The sequence below is a fragment of the Coccinella septempunctata genome, chromosome 1, assembly GCF_907165205.1.
Source record: "Coccinella septempunctata chromosome 1, icCocSept1.1, whole genome shotgun sequence".
NCBI lineage: Eukaryota > Metazoa > Arthropoda > Insecta > Coleoptera > Coccinellidae > Coccinella > Coccinella septempunctata.
This window is the reverse complement of record NC_058189.1, coordinates 65,795,706-65,822,334: the sequence shown is the minus strand read 5'-3', so window position 1 is coordinate 65,822,334 and position 26,629 is coordinate 65,795,706. Positions and strand designations below refer to the sequence as shown.

The window sequence follows — 26,629 nt, the reverse complement described above, 5'->3', positions numbered from 1 at the left end:
GGTTTGAAAAATTGGTGACTTTGGCTGAATACAATTCTGTATCCACAGATGCGTAGTGTCACTGATTTAGCTAGTTATTCTGAAAGAATTTTGTTTTTCCAGGGGTGGCACAGCTTATTATGAAAACCTTAAATGGCTATATATTTTTATCAGGGCCGAATCGGAAAAAATTGTAGAGGAGAAAAATGTTTTTTTTTGACCTCACTGTTAAAATATTTGTACGAGTCAAATACTCACCCTGTGTAATGGAGGATAAAATTGTAACGGACAATTACGTCATTGCAACTGAGTGCTAGACTTTTCTTCTTCTCATATTCCTTGGAGAAGAGTGGAAACTCTTCTGATTTCAGCTTTTATAGCTCTTGGAAAATCTAACAGCCATTATCAATCAGTCAATTTCAAAGTCTCTTCAATTTTGTAACTTTTTTTAGTTTCTCCTTTTAGTAGGACTAAAGGAAGCTTCGATATTGGAGAGAGTTTGAAATTTATCATAAAACTGTTCGTTATGAAAATATGAATCTAGTAGTATCACTTTTACGGGTAGAAAATCTTTTTATCTGAGCTATTTCTCCTGAGGAAGACCGATAAACAGTTCTTTCATTCCATATGCCTAGAAAAAGCGACAAAAAATTAACAGCTCAAAGCAGAACTTCCCTCAGCCCATTATTCATTCCGTTTGAAATATTGTCAAAATCTAGACCAGGGGCCAGACTTTGAATCGATACGACTGGCGTCAGGATTTTTCTCGTTTTCGATTGTTGCATTCGGTGAGTCCCTTAGATCCTGCCCTAGTAAATGTTTATCGTGTTAGATGTACGGTTCTGTGATGTGATTTTTGTGAGGAAAAATGGGTTATTTGTCCAGAAACTTTCGTTTGAACGTCAAGGTAAGTGGGTCATCGAAATGTTTCTGAGATAAGGCCTTCCTCGATAGATTCACGCATTCTATGTTTTTTTTGTTCCGTTTACAGATGGATTGTATAATTTTTTGTTCACCACACGCAGACTTTTACGCTTTTTAGATGAAGAAACATCGCACAGTTCAGATACGTGGATCTAGGTCCAGATTTTGTGGAAAGAGTTCCCACCTATCTGACAGAGTTATTGTATCTGAGTTGTTAGAGTTTCCAAAATTATGAAGCTTTTAATATCCGTTGAGAAAATCTACTAATACCCTTTATGGTTTCATTCTCATTCGGAAATTGTACCCATTGCACCTAGAAATATACTTTTTCAAGGGCTCAGCGTTTTATTGGATTCGTAGCTCAAATATGGAGATAAATATTTGCTCAACTGACATTACAGATACAAAAGATCATTATCGAAGTGTATGAGCGAGGGTTATGAGTCAAATCCGTTGACGTCAATTCATAATCGAGGAGTTACACCTGATATCTTTAACTCCTATCAAATAGTTTTAATCTTTATCTACTTATTCATGACTATTTGCGATTTCCATGATTTTCCAGAAGAAAACATTGATAATTTTTCTCAGGAATGCAGTGCCGTCTCACATGCAATATAATATAAACTGCTCCACAAGTGTTAGGGATATCGTATTCAATCGTTTTTAAAAGTATGTAATCTTCGAGAAAATCGCTGTAAAATCATTTAAAACTCAATAACAACTTGAATCGATCCAATAAAAATCAGTATGAGACATTTCGTCAATCTGGACGCCTTTTTTCTGAAGTTTGGTTCTTTGCATATGCTTCATGAACGTTCTTATTTTGAAATGAAGTCAGTTTATCGATGGCTTCGATTTGAAACGAGTTTTCTGGAAATGCCAAGACGTAAATTAACAAACGCTGAGGCTAATAGGGCTATTGAAATGCTACAGGGTGGCCTAACTCAGGTTGTTGTAGCGGAAAGGATCCAAGACAGCCAAAGTGTGATATCTCGACTTTGGTATAGACCAAGGCTTGGTGGGCGACGAAAAACAACACCTGCTCAGAATCATTTCATCACCGTTTCGGCGCGAAGAAACCCTACATCTACGTGTAGAATGCTACGGAACACTCTTCAAAATGCAGATGAGGTCCAAGTTTCCATCGAAACCATCAGACGATGTTTGAGGGAGGTGAATCTAGGTTCTAGACGTCCATTAAGAGGAGTTCCATTAACACGTGACCATAAGCGTCAAAGACTGGAATGGGCAAGGCAACATATCAATTGGAACGATCAATGGCGTAGTGTCCTTTTCACTGATGAATCAAGATATGGACGATTTTCAGATTCTCGAAGAATAAGGGTATGGACAATCCTACGCATACCCCGTAATCGTCGCATGTCCAAGAAGTCCATCCATTCCGAGGGGTTAGTGTTATGGTATGGACCGGGATATGTTTCAACGGGCGCACAGATCTACACATTTGTCCTGGGAATATGACCGCCTTACACTATAGGGAGCATGTAATTGACAATGTTGTGCCAAATTTTCACGCTGCCATTGGTGAAACTTTTCAATTTCTAGACGATAACGCTAGACCGCACCGTGCAGCCATAGTTGAGAATGCGCGCGAAGAGCTTGGTATTCCACATTTACCAATACCTCCGCACTCACCAGATTTGAATTGCATAGAACATGCATGGGATATGCTCCAAAGGAGATTAGATGATCAACAATCTACCCCAGAATCCTTAAATGATCTGAGAGAGCTTCTGCCCCGTTTATGGAACCAAATTCACAACCTCGTGTGTAGTATGCAAAGAAGATGTCAAGCTGTTATTGATGCCCGTGGAGGCCATACATTGTATTGATAGTATTAAAATGCTTGAATTCTCTGGTAATAAAATTTCGTTATTTTACTCGATTTTTCTTAACTACCCTGTATACGCTGCAGACCTATAGGCTAAAACTAATTTGCAACTTGAAATCATATTAATATGAATTTTCATCACAAAAATCTTATTTTAACTATATTTTTTTGCGATTTAAGTCAATATCCCTAACTCATGTGGAGCAGTTTATTACCATATCACATTAATTATTGATTTGAGGCTTTCCCGATGAATTTTTCAACATTTCCGGGGAGTAGACAGCGTTTCAGCACCTGGAGAAGAGACTTTCTTACTAAAATTTCACTAACCACAGTCAGAAGACGTTTTCATGAATAATTTTTCTCACACCCTTCATAAGTGAAAAATAAGAGAGAAATTTGGATTAAAAAATGCGTGAAAGATAGTCTAGTAGGTCCCTCACTCCTTTTATTTATACTCTTCATGTTTAATCTACCATTTCATGATGTTTCATAATCCCCAATTGACTTTCCATGAGAGTCGCCTCAATTTTCGTAATTGAATAAGTTGTCGCGATTCCCCCCACCACGCGACGCCTCTCTCAATTCGGTAATTTCGTGCAAACCGCACTTCTTTTATCGTAATTGCGATAAATGTCATCCGTCGCGTTTCGCGCCTTCCGTCGAGCCTCTTCAGTTCATCTGCGCCTTTCAGCGTCGCAACTATAGCTCCCGTCGAAGTTTCGGGATGATATAATGGGGATTTCGTCGACCCCGTTTTCCTAGGTGACCGTCTTAACTGACCTGACATTTGTGCGTTGATCGTTTTCCGTCCAAAAGACCGTTTCCGGCGATATTTTCCACGCTTGAATCTCGTACTTCGATTTAGCGTTTCTCACAGCAGAGTTTTGCGCGAATTTTTTTGAGGTGTTAGGTGTTTTGGGTGATTTACGAAGGAAAACATCTTTCTTCAAGGCTTGAAGGCTTTAGTGGAAGTTTTTGCGGTGGTCCCGAAAAGTATTCATTGGTCCCAGTGAATTAAAAAAAAACTGTATGTAGAAACTACATTATCTTCATGGCTCGATAATAAAACTATCGCTAGTACCGAATGTATTGCTGACATTCAAAACATATACATAGAATTATTTAGAGGCTGACTATAGAAATATCGAAAACCGTTAAATATAAAGAGTGGCTTAAATTACAAAAAAGTACACCCAGTATAATCGCTATATAGAATTATGACTACACACCGAATTTCGTGTAGTTATCTCCAAAAACAAATGAGTTATGAAGAAGATATCTCAGGAACAATCAGAGATTTTTACACCCACCCACTCATTCTTGAATAAAGCAACTTTTTCGTAATTTAAGCTTCCCTGTATTTCTAACGGTTTTCGATATCCCTGCAGTCCCCCTCTAAATAGTTCTAACACTTTATTATATAAAGGGTGAGTCTTTGACTCGTACAAATATTTCACTAGTAGTTTCTTGAGGTCAAAAGAGACACTTTTTTTCAATACCATTTTTTCTGATTCTGACCGGATAAAAAGATATAGCCATTTTAAGTTTTCATAATGAGCTGTGCCACCCCTGGAAAAACAAAATTACCTTCAGAATAACTAGCTAAATCTGTGATCCTAAAGATCTATGGATCTTTTAAACAGAGTTGCATTCAGCCAAAGTACCCAAATTTTTCAAATTTCACAGATACTTTTTTAATTTTTGAACATCAAATTACTCGAGAACGGCGCATTATACGAGAAAATATCAAGAATACTTTTTTTTTACAAAACGTTCAAATATTCATTAGATAGCGTCCAACTCAGATTCAAGAGTTGGACTCTTTGAATTTTTGGCATTTTTATGGTACGTAATGGTCATAATGAGAAAACTGGAAGACGTGGGTGATATCTTGTGTTCGAAAAAGATTCATCTAAAAGATGAAAAACTATATTCCGAAATTCATTCCATTCGATGAAACCGTTTGTGAAATAAAACTAAAAATTACATTTTTTATGATTTTTCAACAGCCTGTATCTTTCGAACCGAGCCGATTCGGAAAATATGGTTAGGAAAAAAAATGTTTCTTTTTATCTCAAGAATCTACTGTAAATATATTTGTACGAATTGAATGTATATACTTTATATACCTCACAAACTTTCTATCTAGTCTTTTTTGTTGTTTTATACTTATCTTCATGGCTCGATAATAAAACTATCGCCAGTACCGTATGTTTTAGTTAATTAAATCAGTGCTAATTTCTCTAAACTCCATCCGCATCAATTCATTCTGCTTGTTTTGCCACAAGAAAACCCTGGAGCACATTGTGGACATTCTGACCTGAATATTCGATCGAAATTGATTGTACTTCCGTTTGGATAAGGTCGAATTGATGTGAGCTCGACAAAACTGGATCATAACTGGATTTCCGGAAACACAATGTTGGGGATCAACATTCCATTCGGTTCCAGAGTTTTAATGAACAGTATCTGGGATGGCATCAAAGAGGTTACCTCCTTACTCCTTCAAGTTTTTCGTCTAAAGCATTTTTTGCGTTGGTCAGCAATGGACGGGAATTCTGTCCTCAGGAGTTCTGGAGTTTCATCCTTTTCCCCACAGAATTTGCACTCGGCAGTTTCTGCTAGACATATTCTCATTAGATGATTGAGGAGGTGTAGCATAGTCTTGCTTCTTGCATCTTCCAGTGTTAGAGTTCTTCCAGAAAAATTCCTCTAGTGTAATACTCTTTCGGTTTTCCCTTCGCCTGAAAATCTTTCCTATACCACAGAAAGGTCAATGAAAGGAGGTCGTGTTCTGTGCTCCTTACATCCAATATTATTGGAGAAGAAACTTTTATTGCTGAGGATGCTGTGGTCATTCTCTGGGCTTCAGTTCATATGGAACCCAATCACCTTCGATTTCAAGTGATGTGAGTGTTGGTCTATGTTGTTCCTGCGACTGGCTCGAATCTTCTCCCTTTGGGGCTTCCATCATGTTCTTCGTTTTTACGTCAAACTCTCATGTGTACGAAGTTGGCCAGAATTTTTCAATTTCCGAAAAAAAAATTGTACTGAATTGTGCTAGGTTTGTGTTCTTTGTTTATTCCATAAGTCGGTTCTCAGTATGTTGCACACCATGTATAAAATGGGCCAGCCCAGCACTTTTGAAATACTTGGCCGGAATGGATTTTGTACCAAATGTACTGAGTGGTCCCTTTCGAGTTCTTGCCAAAAAACCTCTAATTTTTAGGAAAATGGAAAATGAGTGAAAATATTTTCAAGAAAATTCATCGAATATTCCGGGAAATCGAAAAGAAGTTAGCCGAGAACTTTCGTATTTCCTCAATGTTAACAGAAAAATTTGTGCTAGACGTGTGCTAACTTGTGCTGTTGCAATTTATACGAAAATCCCGCAAATTTTTCTTGAAATAATGATTTCGGAGAAAATTGTGCTGCATTTATGCGGTTTGAATTTTCAGATAAAATCCAAACTTTCCCTTCAGATACGAAAAATTTTCTTTTGTTCACGGGAGTTTGTGATCCTCAACGTTTTGAATTTCGAGCCTGATTCTCAAAAAATCTACTTCTAATTTGCACCATTTGAAAGAAAAGTTTTTTCTGGAAATTAGGACGAACATGGCACAATTATACAGGGTGAGCCTTTGAAGCGTACAAATATTCTAACAGTAGATTCTTGAAGTCAAACGAAACGCTTTTCCTATACTATTTTTTCCGATTCGGTCCTGATAAAAATATATAATCATTTCAAGTTTTCTTAATGAGCTGTTTCACCCCTAGGAAAACAGAATAACTAGCTAAATCTGTGACACTACACATCTATAGATCTTAAACAGACTTGCATTGAGGTAAAGTGCCCAATTTTTCATTTTTTATAGATTTTTAACATCAAATTACTCGAAAACGGTGCATTATAGGAGAAAATATCAGTAATACATTCATTTTACAAAACGTCCAAATACCTATTCCTCAGATAGCGTCGAACTTAGTTTTTTAGAGTTTGGTTCTTATGGTATTCTTTATGGTACGTACCTAATGGTCATAATGAGAAAACTTGAAGACGTGGGTAATATGTTGTGTTCGAAAAAGATTTATCAAATAAATGAAAAACTATACTCTGAAATTCATTTCATTCGATAAAACCGTTTGTGAGATAATGAAAAATTTTTTTTAGGGTTTTTCAACAGCCTGTATCTTTAAAACTGAGCCGATTCCTAAAAAATGGTGAAAGGAATAAAGTGTTTCCTTTGACCTTAAGAATCTACTGTTTTAATATTTGTACGAGTCAAAGACTCACCCAGTATAGAACAATTTTCGACAAAAAAAAGAAAAGTGCTGGTCTAATTTTTTTCGAAATCTAAAAAATTAGCAGGATTTTCGTGAAAATTTCAGCGCACGCACTCCATAATTGTTGCATGTTTCCATTAAGAGAAAACGAGACTTCTGAGCTTTTATTTTCTTCTTCTTCGATTTCTCAGAAAATTAGAGGTACTTTAGCAAAAATTCAAACGGCACAAGTCAGGTTACGTCTGACAAAGCCTATTTCAGCCGTTAAGACCGAAATTTTCGGAGAGTGCCGAACTGGCCCACATTTTGTAAGATATCTTGAGAACCGCATGGAATAAGAAGAAGGCACAAAGCAACAAAACACAAGCAGAAGAGCGAAATCTTTTTTTGGAAAATCGAAAAGTGCTGGACCTACTTCACACACATGAAACTCACCAGACCTCAAGTTTATGTTATAAGAAGATTGCCAAACGTTTTCCATTTGACGATTTCAACATAACTAATTTTTACTCGAGACATTTGCAATCGACGATCATCGTGTAGATTTACCCTTCAATGATCGGCTATAGTTAGTTCACGAAGACGAACATTGACCACATCGCTTCAATGGGGATGCTAACTATCCTTGATTATGACAAGGCTTCTCTGGAAGAAGTAAAAGAAGAAGTTTTCGTGAAAAACGTGGTCGGGGTGAACCAGAACTCGAGGAATGTCATCTTCCAGTCGCCGAAACAGTACAGTTCTTCCACTTCGGGCACTGACGGGAAGTTATCGTGGAATTTTTCCAGTTTTATCGGTAAGGGTCAGAGAGTGGGGGACGTAAATCTCGACGGGAACGCGGAAAACGAAGGGAAAAATGGAGGATCCATCAAGCCCAGCATCCGTTTACCTGCCAAGATCGTCATCGGAGCTAGGAAGAGCAAGTACAGTTTCAATTTGAGGAAGGAAGACGATGAACCAGTGAAGATTCTGTTCGATGATTCCGGCAAGAAAATATTCAAGGTACTCGTGCTGAAGACTTCGACGCTATTGCTCTCATCATGATTGATTATATATACTCCATTCACATTATTTTAGCAGTCGGTTGGCCATGAAATAATTTTCTCAAGTTTTTGTAACTAGAACGGAGTGAGGTTGGCACTCATGATATTTCGTTAATGTCATAATGCCATTGCCACCATAGATAACCTATAGATGAGCAACTCTCTGTCTGAATTTGTTTCCTTATAGAGCGACATCTATTGAGTTTTTCCTTTTTCGCCGGCATGATTTTGGTACAGTGACTCTATCAAACACAGTGGCGATATTTGGAAATTTAGCAAGAATATGGCGGATTAGAAGCACATATTTCAATGCTATGATCTCTAATTCGGAATGCGGATTGGCTCACGTCACGTCATGTGTCAAATCCGCCATATTCTTGCTAAAATGATGAAAAACGAGACCAAAATTGTCGCCACTGTGTTTGATAGAGTCACTGTAACCCCCCTGGTTGCCACAACTTATATCAATTTTTATTACGAAAATGCCGAAAGTGATTAAAAAAAGGGACATGGTTTCAGGAAGTGCTATTTAGAATTCAGGTCCACTCATTCAAATAGTTATACCCTGATATTCTAAAATCCACAATACTTCAGACGGTAGCGAACATAAATGTAAGAGAATTTAAATAATGTTTCATCTGAATCTAAACGACTTATCTTTCAGCTGAATATTTCCACAATCATGAAGATTGTGAATGAAGAGGATGACAAATAATTTCCTTCTATTGGGGGACCCAAAAAAGTGGTGGCATTTGAGAATTTTATGTTTGAGTGAATTAATGCGAAAAGTTTACTACAGGATTTTCGATGAATGTCATCGTAGAATAAGTTCCCGAAAATTTATTCTTCTATTTTTCATTTGACTTGACCTGTACATTGTAAATGTCATAAGGTACCAATAAATACCTATACTTCATTCAATTTTATTTTAGCAGTCGGTTGGCCATGGAAATTTGACACATTTCACTCTGTATAGTACGAAAATGTGGGGTTATGAAGCTTGTCGAAATATTTTTGGGTTTTAAATCAACGCTATGTTGCCCGTTCTACGTAAAAGTTTCTGTTATTACGTATTTTATCACAATGTCGAATCTCTTCGGAAAATATGTGACGAACATAATTGAAGTTTATACAAACTGATTGAAGACATGCCCAATCCAGTTATTTGCATGGAAAATACAAGAGATCAGTATAATATCATAATATGCACTAGCTTGAGGAGAGTTAATCTTCGTTATCTTCTTTGGCTTACATCATTTGTAGATTTCAAAAATATTAACCCGAAGATGAAATGCATATGATGTTGTGGTTGGAAATGGGTATCTCCCGAAGGAATTAACAGATAATTACAAGAATGTTAAATTCTTCAACAAAAATCATCTTGCATCAATTTAAGTAAAAGGAATTGAAGGAAGTTTCAAGTTGAGATGCAACTTCACGGTTGAACAAAAATTTCACATGAATAAACAAGCAACAGAGCAGCTTGCGCGTATTTGTGGCTATTCATCTTAATAAATTGATGTAATAATAATAATTAGGTATTTATTAGTACCTTAAAACATTTACATTGTATAAGACAAGTCAAATGAAAAATAGAAAAATCCATTTTAGGGAACTTATTCTCCGATGACATTTATCGAAAATCCTTTAGTAAACTTTTCGCATTAATTCACTCAAACATAAAATTCTCAAATGCCACCACTTTTTTGGGTCCCCCAATAGAAGGAAATTCTTTGTCATCCTCTTCATTCACAATCTTTCTGATTGTGGAAATATCCAGCTGAAATATAAGTCGTTTAGATTCAGATGAAACATTATATAAATTCTCTTACATTGAATATGTTCGCTTCCGTCTGACGTATTGTGGATTTTAGAATATCAGGGTATAACTATTTGAATGAGCGGACCTGAATTCTACATAGCACTTACTGAAACTCTGTCTCATTTTTCAATCACTTTCGGCATTTTCGTAATGAAAATTGATATTAGTTGTGGCAACGGCGTTATGACATTAACGACATTTCATGAGTGCCAACCTAACTTCGTTCTAGTTACAAAAACTTGAGAAAATTATTTCATGGCCAACCGACTGCTAAAATAAATTTGAATGAAGTATAATTATTATTATTATATCAATGTATTAAGATGAACAGCCACAAATACGCGCCAGTTGTCCTGCTATTTGTTTATTCATGTGAAATTTTTGTTCAAAGGTGAAGTTCATCTTGACTTGAAACTTCCTTTAATTCCTTTTACTTATATTGGTGCAAGATGATTTTGTTGAAGAATTTAACATTCTTGTAATTATTCGTTAATTCCTTCGGGAGATACCCATTCCCAACCACTGCATCATATGCATTTCATCTTCGGGTTAATATTTTTGAAATCTACAACTGATGTAACGTATTCAAACTTAAGCCATAGAAGATGACGAACATTAACTCTCCTCAAGCTAGTGCATATTATGATATTATACTGATCTCTTGTATTTTTCATGCAAATAACTGGATTTGGTATGCCTTCAATCAGTTTGTATAAACTTCAATTACGTTCTTCACATATTTTCCGAAGAGATTCGACATTGTGTTGTGATAAAATAAGTAATAACAGAAACTTTTACGTAGAACGGGCAACATAGCGTTGATTTAAAACCCAAAAATGTTTTGACAAGCGTCATAACCCCACATTTTCGTACTATACAGAGTGAAATGTGTCCAATTTCCATGGCCAACCGAGTGCTAAAAAAATTGAATGGAGTTTACATAAAGAAGCAGAACATACCCAGTAACACTTTGAAGGATACGATCAGGCTACGTAAAAAAAAAAAACTATCTTTGAAATTATCGCAAGATCGTCTGCCAAGCATTATAAAACACTCGTCGACGTTTCCTTCGGAATGGCAATCAAACGGGAAACGGACATACATATAAAAACACGCTCGGCAACTTCCTGCCAGATAATTTCCGACCGAGGCCTTCCGATTGGAAAATCGCGGAAAAGCCGCTTTTCCCCAAGATAAGCTTGCGAAAATCCCCCGTCGAGTATGAAGGAGAAACGCAAAGAATCCAACGTCTCCATAGGTTCGATCTACAAGCAACTAACCTCGCGTTTTCCCACGTTTCAGTTCGGGGAAAAAGGATCGGGGTTCAAGACCAAGCAGGGAGGACCTCAGGACTTTTACGCGCTACGCGAGCAGCATCTGCAGTCGAATACGCTGTTCGAGGACCCAGAGTTTCCCGCCAACAACTATTCCCTCTTCGCCACTGGATATGCCGACAGACATTTCATCTGGAAGAGGCCAGGGGTGAGTAGATTCTCTTTGCACTCTCTCATTGGTATTAAAGAATAGGTTTGTTCGTAGAGTCGTTTGCAACGGTTGTGAACTGTACAGAGCAAGCGCAATTCCATTTTAGGGTAGCGAAAATCCATTTGCGCTTGCTCTGTACAGTCCACAACTGTTGTGAACCACAGTACGAACAAGCCTTATAAGTTAGGAATTCACTTGGTCCCTACCCGCTATTGACATTCTATTTTCGTCGAGGTTTGAGTTGTGCTGCTCTGACGAGGTCAAATAAGACCGTAATCATGGTCAGCATTCAATATTTCTCGACGATGTGGAATTTGTGTCAATGCTTAGGTCGTAACGTTAGGTATTACGAGGATATATTGAAAAATTCTTAGCCTAGTATAGAACCAAACAAAATTTCAATATCAAAATATTTTATTACTCAACATATTCTCTTCTTAATTGGATACATTTATTACAGCGAACCTGCAACGTCCCTAGACCTTTCAAAAAAAATGTTTCTTCTTGCTCTGCGAACCAGACCTCCGTAGTTTTTATTACCTCCTCGTTGGAAGAAAATTTTAACCTTTCTTTTTCAGTGGAGGAAAGAGATGAGAGTAGGATGGAGCCAAATCTGGCGAATAAGGGGGGTGTTCTAGTAATTCCAACTCTAAATTACGAATTTTTTGCATGGCAACATGAGATTTGTGTGCAGGGACGTTGTCCTGCAAAAACGTAACACCTTTGGATAGCTTTCCGCGTCTTTTCTCTTTAATTTTTTTCCGGTAGAGTGGTCAGTAATGTCGAATAGTAATCTCCGGTTATTTTTCTACCCTTATCCAAAATATCAATCATGATGAATGACTCCATGGCAATCCCAAAAAACTGAAGCAAGAACTTTTCCAGCATATTTTTGGCCACGAAATTTCTTAGGTCTTGGAGAACCAGACTGTCGCCATTCCATCGATTGTAGCTGTATTTCTGGATCGTAGAAATGTACCCAAGTCTCATCCATAGTAACAATTCGGTTTAAGAAGTCTACATCGTTTTCAAATCGAGCACAGATCGAACGCGATGCTTCTACCCTTGCACGCTTTTGGTCAACATTCAAACATTTGGGGATCCATTTTGCAGCACTTTTTCTCATGTCCAAATTGTCGTGAACTATATGATGAACGCGTTCGTATGAAATATTCAGTGCTTCAGATATCCGTTTTAGCCCAATTCGACGACTGTCTGATAAAATCATGTCATGAACTGCATCGATATTTTCGATGACTGGCACAGAAACTGGCCTTCCCGATCGGTCATCATCTTCAATGGAAAATTTACCTCTTTTGAAGCCTGCAGTCCAATTTTTCACGGTCGCAAATGAAGGACATTGATCACCAAGGGTATTAAACATACCTTCGTAAATCTGCTTACCTCTTAACCCTTTTAAATACAGGTACTTGATGATGGCTCGATACTCCAATTTTTCGATTTTCACAATTTCGGTGAACACCTTCTTTCTTTTAATTTATTGCGTAACGCTGGTTTACTTTTTTGACCTCAAACTTCACATTGACACTTCTAATGAGTTATTGTTGTTTGCTATAGTAACGCAATATTTTTTTATGCATGGAACTGGTCTAGGCTAACTAGATATCAATACATCCTCACAAATCGACAGGCCCGGATCTACGATTTTTTCTGACCGGGGCAAAAATTCATGATGGCCCCCCCCCCCCCCCTTCTAAGGTTCGTAGGAAAAATCTAATTGCATATTCGTCATCGCTTTCAACCCGAGTTATTTTTTTCACTAGTTCGAGGTGGTATAGATTATGCAATTAGATTTTTCCTAAGATGAGTACTTTGGGAAAAAAATCACTCTTATTTTTTTCCCATTGTTCCATCAAAACATATTTTTTCTCATTATTCCTTTAAAAGTTATTCTTTTCCCAAAATACTCCCAAAAATTGCATATTCGTAATCTACGACCTCGAATTAGTAAAAAAAATGACTCGGGTTGCAATCGTGCGAAAAATAAAAAAGTTTGTATTTACAAGAATGTCGTTTACAACCCGCCCTCGTCTATCGTTTTTACCCGCGCTTCATGAACGAAATTATTCCGAACAAAAATTTATTTTTTTAGCTACATATGTCGACCCGGATCATTTTACATATTAATTCAAGGTCGTAGATCACGAATATGCAATTAGATTTTTGGAGGATCAGTATTTTGAGGAATAAATCACTTTTAGTGCAAAATTTCGGAAATATTGGTCAACTTTGAAGAGCTGTAGCAGCTAGAAAAAAGGCACTAGTCATATGCTGTTTTTTTTTGTGATGAATTGGTTCTTTGCGAATATAAAAAACCACACTTCATTCATCTATCATGAACAGTTCAGATTTTATGAATTTTTCCGCGAAGGTACAAAATTTCCGATTTTCCATCGACCATAACTTGAAAAATGGTTTTTTTTTTGAAAATCTGTTTGCATATTCGTGTTCTACGCCCTCGAATTAGTGTACAGAATGAATTCGGTTTTGATCGGAGACCAAAAATATTCTTCAAAAAATCGCCCACTCTGTATATATTTCATTTTGTGAAAACATTTTAAAACACTCCATTTCGTGAAACTTTCGTATAAAACAATTATTTTTTGTACCTCTCTTAGTAACAAAGTTAAAGGGGGGCTCAAATTATGGTGAAAAACTCGGTACCTACATCTATGGAAAATTTGAAAAAATTTCAATCTCACTGATTTCCACCAAAATTGGTGTTTTTACTAAGGCATAGATTACGAATATGCAAATAGAATTATGCTGAAAGGATTAGTTTTTAAGTTATGGTCTATAGAAAATCGGAAATTTTGGCCCTTAGTTCCAGATGAGAAGGCGATGAGTCGACAGGCAAAGAAATTACTGCTGGACGCAGTGTGAACATATCAGATCTTTCAACCTTTTTCACCCAAGTGTGGCGGTCATTCGTAGATGACTGAATAATATGCAGTTAATTGATCCCTCATTGATTTTAAAGATTTTAGGCATAGTGATGGTTTATCATGTTTCCATTCTACACTTTCCATTTTAGCACTAGGAAATTAATTTTTTACGAGAAAATCAAAAGTAAAAAAATTTTAACCTCTGGTTGATTTTGGCGCCCCCTTGAGCTGGCGCCCGGGGCAAGCGCCCCGCTTGCCCCCCCCTAGATCCGGGCCTGCAAATCGAAGTGGGGAATTCGGATGAACCGTTAAAATAGAGGTTCACATGATTGAAAATGAAAAAGTTTCGATTATTCTTCACCCATCGCAATAAAAAAACATCAGAACTTTACACGGTCGATCAAAGAGTTCTTCCAGATTCCTCCAAGACTTCTGGAGGGGAAGAGGTGCATGATTGTTAGCCTTACTCCATCGAGAAATGACCCAAGGTCAGCTTGGTGAATTGAGCAATTCTTTTCAGGAAATCTGCGATGATCCCCAGCTCTTCGTGGAAGGTTTTTCCAGGTTCGACGTACAGCAAGGAGAGTTGGGCGACTGTTGGCTGTTGGCAGCAGTGGCGAACCTGACCATGTACAGGAGGTTGTTCTTCCAAATCGTACCAGACGATCAGGGTTTCGGCGAAGATTACGCTGGAATATTCCATTTTAGGTAAGTCGGCGTTTTACTATCTCTCCTTTTGGGATTCTCCTTGTTGCGCAAACGCAAACGCTCAGCAGATGGCTAAAGAGTTGATAAGTTGTTAGTATATCATTTATCATTGCATAAACATACCATTACCAAGGCTTGGAAATGTCAACTAGTACTTGTATTGTTTGCGTCTTGCTCAGACTCGATTTGAAGTATTTCTTTCCAGATTTTGGCAGTATGGTAGATGGGTGGACATAGTCATAGACGATAGGCTTCCAACAGATGGGGGAAAGTTGGTCTATCTCCATTCAACGGAAGAAAATGAATTCTGGAGCGCATTACTAGAAAAGGCATACGCCAAGTGAGTTCATCGTAACATATCTTGAAATTTCCTTCTTGAAATTCCCATACAATCGATTCCCAAGTTCCTGTGTAACCATTAAGGAGTGATATATTGAACAACAAGTACTACAATTTTTTCTGTTTCAGATTGCACGGATCGTACGAGGCTCTGAAGGGAGGTTCCACATGCGAAGCAATGGAAGATTTCACAGGTGGTGTGACGGAGATGTACGAATTGGAAAATTCACCTCCCAACCTCTTCAAGATTCTGGAAAAGGCCTTCCAACGTGCTTCTCTTATGGGTTGTTCGCTAGAGGTAGGTGGAGAAGAGCCGAGTATTCTTTAATTAGTTTTTCCCCCAATCAATTCGTGCATTCGTTGAATCTCATCATCAAAATCTCTGTACCTTTAATTCTTGTATGGTTGCAAAAAAATTTCGTTCAATTACAATTTCCATCCATTCAATATTTCAGTGTTATGTCATCAACCCCAGAGCTTTCAACTAAATTAGATGATGTAATTAATTTTTCGTGCCTACAACCTGCTATCCGCCCTATCTTAATTTCATATTTTAATTTCAGCGTTATTATCTGTTGACAGTACTGGCTTTTTATGTTATCACGTGTTATTACATTGGAGATATGGAGATAAACAACCCCAATTTGCAAATAGAGCTGTTAAATATAATTAGATAAGTCGTCACTTTCACCGTTATACAGAACAATAATTGCATAGTAATATATTAACAGATAATTTATTTATTGATTTTCAGCAATCACAATTTTTTTTAACTTGAAGTATACGATGATATATTGAAAAATTCTTAGCTTACGATAGAACCAAACAAAATTTCAATGTCATATTTTATTACTCAACATATTCTCCTCTCCATATTGGATACATTTATTACAGCGAACCTGCAACGTCTCTAGAACTTTAAAAAAAAAAGGTTTTTTCTTGTTCTGCAAACCAGACCTCCACAGCTTTTATTACCTCCTCGTTGGAAGAAAATTTACGACTTTTTAACCTTTTTTTCAGTTGAGGAAAGAGATGTTCTACCCTTACCCAAAAAATCAATCATGATTACTTCATGGCAATCCCAAAAAACTGAAGCAAGAACTTTTCCAGCAGATTTTTGAACACGAAACTTTTCAGGTCTTGGAGAACCAGAGTGTCGCCATTCCATCGATTGTTGCTTTGTTTCTGGATCGTAGAAATGTACCCAAGTCTCATCCATAGTAACAATTCGGTTTAAGAAGTCTACATCGTTTTCAAGTCGAGCACAGATCCAACGCGATACTTCTACCCTTGCACGCTCTTGGTGAACATTCAAACATTTGGGGATCCATTTTGCAGCAATTTTCCTCATGTCCAAATTGACATGAACTATATGATGAACTCGTTCGTATAAAATATTCAGTGCTTCAGATATCCGTTTTAGCCCAATTCGATGGTCTGATAAAATCATGTCATGAACTGCATCGATATTTTCGGGGACTGACACAAAAACTGGCCTTCCCTATATCGGTCATAACCTTCAATGGAAAATTTACCTCTTTTGAAGCTTGCAGTCCAATTTTTCACGGTCGCATACGAAGGACATTGATCCTCAAGGGTATTAAGCATATCTTCGTAAATCTGCTTACCTCTTAACCCTTTTAACACTCCAGTACTCGCGCGTCTGATAGATACATAAACAATACGTGGAGCCTGGGGTATTGTAGTACCCCGCGCGAGTACTGGAGTGTTAAATGCAGGTACTTGATGATGTCTGGATACTCCAATTTTTCGATTTTCACAATTTCGGTGGACTTTTTCTTTCTTTAAATTTATTGCGTAACTCTGGTTTACTTTTTTTACCTCAAACTTCACTCTGACACTTCAAATGAGCTATTGTTCGTTGCTATGGTAACGAGATATTTATTTTATGCATAAATGGTCTAGGAGTCTAGGCTAACTAGATATCAATACATCCTCGTAGCTTCACCACACCCTTCTCAAGAAGTACATATATCAAAATTTCCCATGAATGAGATTTGAGAACGAAAAAAAAAGATGTTCAAGCTTCCTATAATATACATTTTACATTGAAATTTTAACATAACCTTATGATGAGAGTGATGAGACAGTCTTTTTGGAAACTTATTTGCATTTCTAATATCACAACCACAACCGCATTTTTGTGGGTGTCGTTGAGCCTAAAATGGAATCCTTGAGAATCATAAGGTATTTTTTTTAATTCCAGCCTGACCCGAACGTTCTGGAAGCCCAGACCTCAGAAGGACTCATCCGTGGCCACGCCTACAGTATCACCAAAGTGGTATATCTCAACATCTCCACCCCGAATGTCACCGGAAAGATCCCTCTGCTGAGGCTGAGAAATCCCTGGGGTAACGAGGTCGAATGGAACGGTCCCTGGAGCGACGGGTGAGTTTATATCGGGGACAAATATTGACCCCTGGGTAACTCCATCACCCGATCAGAACGTTAGCGGCCAACGATTTGGATTTAATCGGTCAATTTCAGGGCGCCAGAATGGAGATACATTCTCGACGCGGATAAGAAGAAGCTGGGGTTGATATTCGACAACGACGGCGAATTCTGGATGTCGTACAAGGACTGGGAGAAGCACTTCGATCGACTGGAGATATGCAACTTGAATCCGGACTCTTTGTCGGAGAACGAATCTCAGAACAAGAAGAAATGGGAGATGTCAATCTTCGAGGGAGCTTGGGTGAGAGGAGTAACTGCTGGTGGATGCAGAAATTTCCTAGGTGAGATCCCTCGGGATAACTTCTAATTTCACACCTTTTTCGATATACTACTAGTCCATGATGATCTCAACATCGAATCATGAAAATACCTTTTCTCTTGTTAACGAGCGATTCTTTTTTTTCTTTCAGAAACTTTTTGGAACAATCCACAATATAGGATAACTTTAACGGAAGTAGATGAAGACGATGATGACAACAAATGTACTTGTATCGTGGCCTTAATGCAGAAAAACAGAAGACAAATAAAAACAGTTTCAGGGGAGGAGCTGTTGACAATAGGTTTCGCCATATATTACGTAAGTTGCTTTGAATAAAGAAGCCTCAGTTTTGACAACACACAGGGCTACAAACATTTTCCTTCGGGATCAAAAGTGCCACTTTAATTTCTATGTATACAGGCTGTATTTGAAGACAGAAGGTAGAACTGGTCAAAATGAAGCGTTTTACCAAAAATCACCTATACAAAACTGTCAAAATATCAAAGTTGAAAAAAAAAATTGGAAATGATTACTGAAATAGATCCTTATACGACCCTAGACCGTTTGTTAGCTGAATTATCGCAAAGCAGTGGAAAAAAACTCCTGATTCGACCTTGTGGTTTCGTATAGGATATTGGCTCATTCGATATTTACGTGGTAATGAAAATGAAAACTTAGGATTGCCGAATTGTTCTCATTATTTTTTAGTAACTTACACGATTTTATGAAATGGCTCATTTCGATACCAACTGACAGAAGTGACTTAGAGCGCACAAGTGTAAAACATAGAATAATACTGCAAAATCTCACCAATAAAATTCGTCTAAATTATTCACGAATTTTTTCCCAATGGGCATCACAATCTTCTTGTTCGAACATTCCAACAATCGTCGTAAAAATGGGATGAAATGAAAGAAACATCATAGCACTTTTTCAACATAACTAACAGAAGCACTTTCAAGAAACTGCCCTACCTTCTACATTTTTCACCCTAAATTGCACTATAAAACAATTATGATTCTCTCAAAAGTGACCTGATGCATCTAATCCGATGAACTTGGTACTGAACCATTCATTGTCCAGCCATATGTTTATGTTTTGTTTCGTTTTTGCGAAGCCGGAGTCACCTCCCACAGACCCGTACTTGAAATTCAATGAAATTTTGTCGAACTTCTAGGGGTTTTATCTCAGCCATCTTGGATATTTCATTTTTGGTTAAACGACTTATTTTCATGAGTTCTACCTTCTGTCAAAAAAAGTCTCACCTTTGAAGACACCCTGTATAATGCAGGGTGTGTCTTTGGCCCGTACACATATTTTAACAGTAGATTCTTGAGGTCTCGGAACTGAAAATATTTTTTTTATGGTTTTTCAACAGCCTCTGTCGTCAAGTTGCAGGAAAGTCCATTAAAATTTAATACTTCATTAAAATCTTAATCCTCCATTTTCCTCTTCAGAAATGACAGTTTTCAATTTTGATAGGGCATCAAATCTTAATGGACTTTCCTGCAACTGGGCCTGCATCTTTTAAACCGAGCCGATTCGGGAAAATTAGTAAAAGAAAAAAGTGTTTCTTTTGACCTCAAGAATCTATTATTGAGATATCCTGTATATTATGTAGAGACTATTTTCAAAGAAAATTAGTTTCAGAAATATTATCACTCTTTATTGTATTGAAAAAATATCTTTTATCGAATGAGAATACCTGGAGTCTACCTGTAGTGGCGTCAATGCCTTTCTGAAATAAAAGGGCTTCTCTGTAACAACGACCTTGGGGTCGCAGTGCAATGTAACCTCTAAATAAATCTAATTTTTTTTCAACAATAATTCTCGCTTTCTTTTGCAGCTCTCTAACCCAGACAGGGTACCCAAACCGCTCGACCTGAACTTCTTCAAGTACAACGCATCGGTAGCCAGATCTCCGTCCTTTATAAACCTGCGAGAGGTGAGCTGCAGGTTCAAGCTGCCACCGGGAACCTACTGCATAGTGCCGTCCACTTACGAGCCCAACGAGGAGGGAGAGTTCCTCCTACGAGTCTTCTCCGAGCACCAGAACAATATGCAGTACGATGGTCCTTCTTATTCCATGAGAAATACCGGGTACAACGAGGGGGATAATGAGATTGGCGACGGTGAAGAAGGGGGTTACAGCAGCGGTAGACATTTCGGTAGATTCGACACCCACAGGGATGACCCTTCGTACCCCGGCTATCCCGGACGCGGTCCTAGCTATCCCAGTCCCGATCCACCTCGACACAACCCCAGCTTTCCCCAAGATCCTTTCACGCAACCGTTCACCTCCCTGATAAATCAATTCTTCCACACCGATCTCTTCGGCGGCAATCAGCAGCCCCAAAATCAACCTTACCCGGCCGGTAACGCTCCGCCCTACCCTAATCCCCCACCTTACCCCACCCCGGGGCAATCGCCGGGGCCTCAACAGCAACCTTACAACTATCCTAATCCAGGATACCCTTCAGGTCCACCCCCAGCGGCCTATCCAGGTTATCCGAGCGCTTCCCAGGGTTACCCACAAGGAGGCTATTCCCCACCGCAAGGTGGATACCCTCAAGGAGGCTACCAACCCCAAGGTGGCTATCCTCCGCAAGGCGGGTACTCTCAGTATCCGCAGAACCCTTATCCTTCTAGTCCCCAATCTCAATACGCCCCCCAATCGAGCTCCCCCAACAGGAGTGGAGCCGAAAGAGAATTAGAACCGATAACGAATTTGTTTAAGAAGTTGTTCAAGTGAAGGACTTGACCATAACGAATCTTGGGGTTTACAGTATTATGTTTATGACATTCTTAGTTTAATTTTTTTTACTCGTTCTGTGTACATAATCTGAGATGTCTTGGGAAGGTCTGGTGCTTGAGTCATCCGGGACTCGATAAGAACATTTTCGATGTTCAAGTATGACTTCTTCTCAAGGCAACTCGACGCTTGTGAATTTTGTGCTGTCACAAGTTCAAGGCTTGACTTTTTCTTTATCCGCCTCTATGCTGTTTGTTTTTGTTCATTTGTAAATTGAACTTTATTCATATATTTAATTTTTATTCAGAATAGTTTGAACTCTTAAGATGCTACCTCTGCTTTGTTTGCTTTCTTCTCACGTTGTTTTCAGTTTGAGAGCCCTTTTGTACATGAAAAAAAATTAAGGAAACATATATACATACGATAAGTAACATAGATAGTTATATTTGAATCTACTTACACAATAATATGGTGAGATGAAATGCTCATTGAAACGTATATCGAAGAGTATATAATCACGAAAACGATAGCTTATGACATATTTTTATAAGATAACAGTTAATTTCACTGAAATAGAAGATTGACTGGAAACAGTTCTAGTACAGAACTACTGTGAGTAACTTCTAGGAAATCTGGAAGATAAAAGCTTTTAAACGCACATTGGAACTAACCGTGAAAAATTCAGGTGATGGATAATATAAGTTACATTTCTCTTAGATTAAATTTGCTCGATAGCAAATCTTTTTTTAATGGATTTATATTATATTCTGCCCATTTGTGTAACGTTTGTTGGAAATTACACGTGTTTGTAAAGTTCACACATTGTTGTTGGCTTTGTTAATGGCTTTTGTATAACGCCTGGAAAATTTATTTTTTATTCAGCTGTGGTGTATTTTTTTTGGGTAATTTTTGCAATTTTTCCCTACTGTTTCAGAATCGGTGGAATAATATTTCGAATATTAAACCAAGAGTGAAATTAACCTAACCTAACCGATTTTATATTAAACTTCCATATTTATGAATTCGAAAAGTTCTCCAACCAATAAAAAGCAATGAAACTCAATTTTTTTTTATTTATTGATAGTAGTGTAGATCCCTCATAGACATAGTCGAGATTTTGAAAAGCGATTCCGAGGAATATCTAATTTGGTCGAAAAATTTAGCTTTTCAACGTTTCATAGGAGCTTCATTAGTCATATCATGCACAAGCATGTCATGATCCCTTCATAAACTAGTTAAGTTTTTAATTCTTTTACAGAGAGCATGATGAAACTTTAGGATATGGAAAAGTAGATGAAAGGGTAAGCAACATCTGCTCAGTCAACTTATTTTTTCCATTTACCGTTCAAATTCAAAGAACTCGATTCTAACCTTTTTTTACTCCAAATGAAATAAATCGAAACTAAAAAGTATATCCAGAAAATTTACAGATCGCCTTGCTATAAATGAATATTCTATGAATAATAATTCGAATTGATTCCATTCAGATCTCGCCACCCACCCAAGCGACTACTTTGGAAGCTGCACCCCCTGATAAAAAGTCCCAGAAGGTTAGCCCCAACTATTCCCCTTTTCATAATGCTGTACAGTGAGTTGTCTTCACAATTACTTCAACTAAAAACTTTCCGGGAGTTATTCTTTTTGATATCTCAGTAAATACGCACCCTTAAATCATTATCTATTATTTGGAACCTCTATTGGTAACTATCACAGGAGCGATGAATTTCTCCAGAACATCTGAAGTATACCTTTTTGTTTTTCACGATACTGAGCACTCCTTGCAACTTGTTGGACTCGATTTTTGGAAGTACATACCTTCTGTGGCATAATGGCACAACCATATACTTGGTGGACAAATGTTGCAGGAAAGAAGCTAGGAGATTTGTTCAGAGCTCACAAATATTTTTTACCTTCATTGGGTTCCTCCGCCACTGGACGTTTTTGACCTGCAGACCTTCAAGTTCCATATAGATAAACTATCTCTTTGTACACTCCACTGATTCACTGCAATGCCCGTATTGAGGTCTGCGTGGATCGTATGAATAAAGGAATATATTGAATTTTCATATAATAATAATAGAAAAATTGTGATTTTTTTAATATTTCAAAAAAGTAAATCGCTCTCATAAAAAAAAGTATATAATGAATAAAATCATAGATTAAAATGAGCACAGGGGCAATCAATAAAAAGTACTTCCACAACCAAAGCTTTGGAAATGTATTATAAAAATGAATAGACCACATGGCGTTGATACTGTGTGCATGATATTATTATCACTTCTTCCTTGTTTCAAGATTACATCGCAGAAGGGAACCGAGCAAGAATTGAGAAGAAAACAGGCATCTCTGATAGATTTCGAAACTATAGCTGGAGACGACGAAGAAATCGACTACTTGGAGTTGAAAGGATTACTCGATAGAACATTCCAAGCAGGTTTGTTGTTATTTTTTGTATGTTATGTATCCATCACTCAAACTAGAAATATTCAGTTTTTATTTCCAGAACAGCAGTAAAACTCAAAAGTGAATTTCATGATTTGCACTAACGTGAATTATTCAGCTACTCCCGTGTTTCGCTAACACGGAGCATCTTCAGGTGTTTCTTCATGATGAAATCAAATTTAACGATATTTTCATTTCCCTGGTCGATATACCATTCTCGTAAGATTTTTCGCTCTGGACCAACTTTTTTGGTGGAACATCTTTAACACGCAGGCTTTTCGAAATGTTTCAAGTCTCCGCTTCATAAAAATGGAATTTCAGACCGTCTGTGTCGCGTCCTCGTATACTGAGACTAGTTATTGTTTAGTTGTAGTTGTAAACAGAGACAACTCTTGTCTCTGGTTGTTGAATAATGACGAATTTTCAGTTCGGGCTATTCTCAACATTTTTGTTGCGATTTATTCAGGAATAGCGAACGAAGGTGAGGTAGCGACAGCTTCAACATCGAGTGGAAGGGAAATCCTCTGCAATCTTTACGACCTCTGCTGCGGCATGGTGAACAAAAATCCAGAAGCAGTAGAAAAAGCTAAAACAGTGTTGATGAGTGGTATGATTTGGCACAACGACGTCTGCATGATTGTATTTAAGGGTTGAAGAACTCAGTCGCGGACATCCGTGGTGAATTGCCTGATATCCGTCTTAAAATTTAATTCTTCAGCCTATATATTGCATGTTCTGTATAACTGGCACACATCACCGCTTTTGTAAAATTTACGATCTGGTTCTGACCCGCTTGATTCAAATTTTAATTTCAGAAACTTCAGTCTCTTGTATAATTGAATGCTGATGAGCATGGATCTTTCAACGGTGCTGCAGAAATCACATCTTGGATGGCTTTGTTTCGATGTAGGAGATCATACTCCTTTCTTTCACGTCTACAGTGAGGAGGCTATGATCTTTGTTTCTTGCATACAAATATCTATAGATAGAGATGGGATTTAGTTATATAATTCATTATTGTACTTACAGAGCTGAGAGGAGGTACTTTTTCCAAGGAGATATGTCGATGTATTGTGGCCATGTTGGATACCGATTTCTCGGGAAAACTTGGCCGTGAAGAATTCAGTGTACTGTGGGAACTGATGTCCACTTGGAGGGTGAGATTTATACCCAAAATTTCCCGAATAAGGATAAGCACACATATGCCTCAAAATCGGTAGCAACTAAGATTTAGGATGGGTTCATGCAGCGTTACTAAGAACTAGACCTAAGAGAGGAACCAGTTTAATTGATAGATGAAGTTCGCGTTGTAAAGAAGTTTTATTTGTCACTCATTTTAGAATGATTCGCATTGGTTATTTCAATTGGCATACTTTTAAATCTCATTTCAGGATTCGTGGAGACCTGTAAACATTCCGGACCGTTTTTATTTCTTTTTCAGATCTGAAAAACGATATAGCACCGTTAAAAACATTTCGAATTCGTAGATAACGGAGTTTTTGTTCGCTAGGAGCAATCAGCCAGAGTCAAGACATTAACATCGACGCGAATTTCATTTTCATTTTTGGCACGTGGGAGACATTCCTTTTCCACACCCCACCGGTGTGTATAGAAGGAGATGTTCCCCCGCTGGTCGAAGATTCTATCTTGGGTATTCATGCGATAGTTTAGTGGTGATTCCGAATTTTAATTTTTCTGTCTAGTATTCATTCCGATTCGTGTTTAGTAGGTATTCTGAATTCTGTATCGAGGCAGTTATAAGCTATAGTTGGCGGTTTTCCTTATTCTCTTTTAGTTTCAATTACATTTCGATCTATATAATGATTGAAAATTTTTCCAGAAAGCTTTTCTGCTGTACGACATCGATAACTCAGGTTCTCTATCTGGATTCGAGCTACGAAACGCTTTGAGTGCTGCTGGATACAGGTTGACCAATCACGTGCTGAACATTCTGATGCATCGATATGGAAACGAAAAAAGAGAGATATCTTTCGACGAGTTCATGCTCTGCGCTGTCAGACTCAAAACTATGATAGGTACTCATGCTATACTTAGAATATAGAATAACAGGAAGGAGCATATTGCTCCGGAATAGAGGAGAAATATGGCCGACATATATTTCCGTTTCAACAGTGGCGTAGGGCAATGAAGTTTCCAAAAAACTAACTTCAATAGTCAGTTGATTCTGATCAATCAAAACAATTAGAAAAGCACTGACGTAAAGTCAGAAGCTTTTTCACGCTCGTTCAAATTGATAAATAATCAAAGCGGAAATTCACCGCGCCTAACACTGCTTGACTATATACAATAGTATTAATGTCTATGACTTAATATCACCTACGCCCATGGAGTGTTATTGTCATGGGATAACCTTGTTATGTCATGAAATTCAGAAACTCATAATTAATACCTGATATTCAGCTTAAAAAATCACCTACCTATGAATTATTCACGCTAAAATATCCAAAATCCTTATTTCCAGCAAATTTCAAGAATCCAAATTACCAAAATTAAGTTAAAACATCACTTTGTTCATTTGGCCACAGATAACAGAATCATTTGACTTCCAAGTCTGCCACTTTTCAAATCAGAACTTGGAAGACCAATATGGCCGTTTCCGTCGCACAATTCCCGTCACATTTATTCGAAAAAGCTCCTTCCTGATATTCTATGTTCTAAGATGCTATATGAATTTTTTTTAATTGAGCAAATTTTCATGCATACTTGAGGAGTTTGTCATGTATACATCATGGAGGTAGGTTGAGTTTTTCGAATGGCAACATCACTCTCCTCAATTATACATGGAAAGTGCGTAATTTAAAATGAAGGATTTTTTAACAATAGTGTCCTGTAGCTTTTTCAATGATTTTATTAACCTTCCAATTTTCAACTTTCCACAGATAAATTCGAACATCGACAACGAGAAGACGTTCTCATCTTGTCGAGGGAAGAATGGGTGGAAACAACTCTCTATTGTTGATTCCGAAACAGTGATTAGATCATCCAGCCTGCCATTTACGTATTTTTAAGATTCAAGAGATTGTGTAACCCCTGCCAAAGTTCTGAAATTCCAATACGAGACACTTATATCAATGTATTTTTCTCTATTTATTCCACTAGAATGTGATTCTCCAATATAAAATATTTTATCGCATATCTGAAATTAATTTATAACCTCCTCGTTCTCCTATTTGTTATGTTCGTGGTCTGGATTCTGGATCGGTGGGTATTTCGAATTTACAATAATGTAAAATCATCGATAGACCGATAGAGCGCATGCGCATGAGGCCGAACTCCCGTCCCTGCCACACTGTGGGGATCACATTTTCACCAATCCACAAAGAATAAATCCC

The 26,629-nt window shown here is 37.6% G+C and overlaps 1 protein-coding gene across 7 annotated transcripts in view; it reads left to right on the top strand.

The window, feature by feature from the left end:
- Window positions 1–26,430, top strand: part of LOC123310174 (calpain-B-like) — a 32,636-nt gene extending 6,206 nt beyond the window's left edge. For 3 of the 7 annotated variants that reach the window (XM_044893633.1, XM_044893624.1, XM_044893591.1), the window contains 8 exons: window positions 11,213–11,392; window positions 14,822–15,009; window positions 15,215–15,349; window positions 15,478–15,646; window positions 17,576–17,757; window positions 17,857–18,104; window positions 18,234–18,400; window positions 19,929–21,269. In XM_044893633.1, the coding sequence (XP_044749568.1) occupies window positions 11,213–11,392; window positions 14,822–15,009; window positions 15,215–15,349; window positions 15,478–15,646; window positions 17,576–17,757; window positions 17,857–18,104; window positions 18,234–18,400; window positions 19,929–20,834 (2,175 nt within the window). In that variant the 3' untranslated portion in view covers window positions 20,835–21,269. Of the gene's footprint in view, window positions 1–7,599; window positions 8,048–11,212; window positions 11,393–14,821; window positions 15,010–15,214; window positions 15,350–15,477; window positions 15,647–17,575; window positions 17,758–17,856; window positions 18,105–18,233; window positions 18,401–19,928; window positions 21,270–22,092; window positions 22,136–22,321; window positions 22,423–23,129; window positions 23,269–24,305; window positions 24,434–25,116; window positions 25,313–26,176 lie in introns of those variants that run through there. The other 4 variants (XM_044893598.1, XM_044893606.1, XR_006537344.1 and 1 more) reach the window with 4 other exon arrangements.
- Window positions 26,431–26,629: the final 199 nt, after the last annotated feature.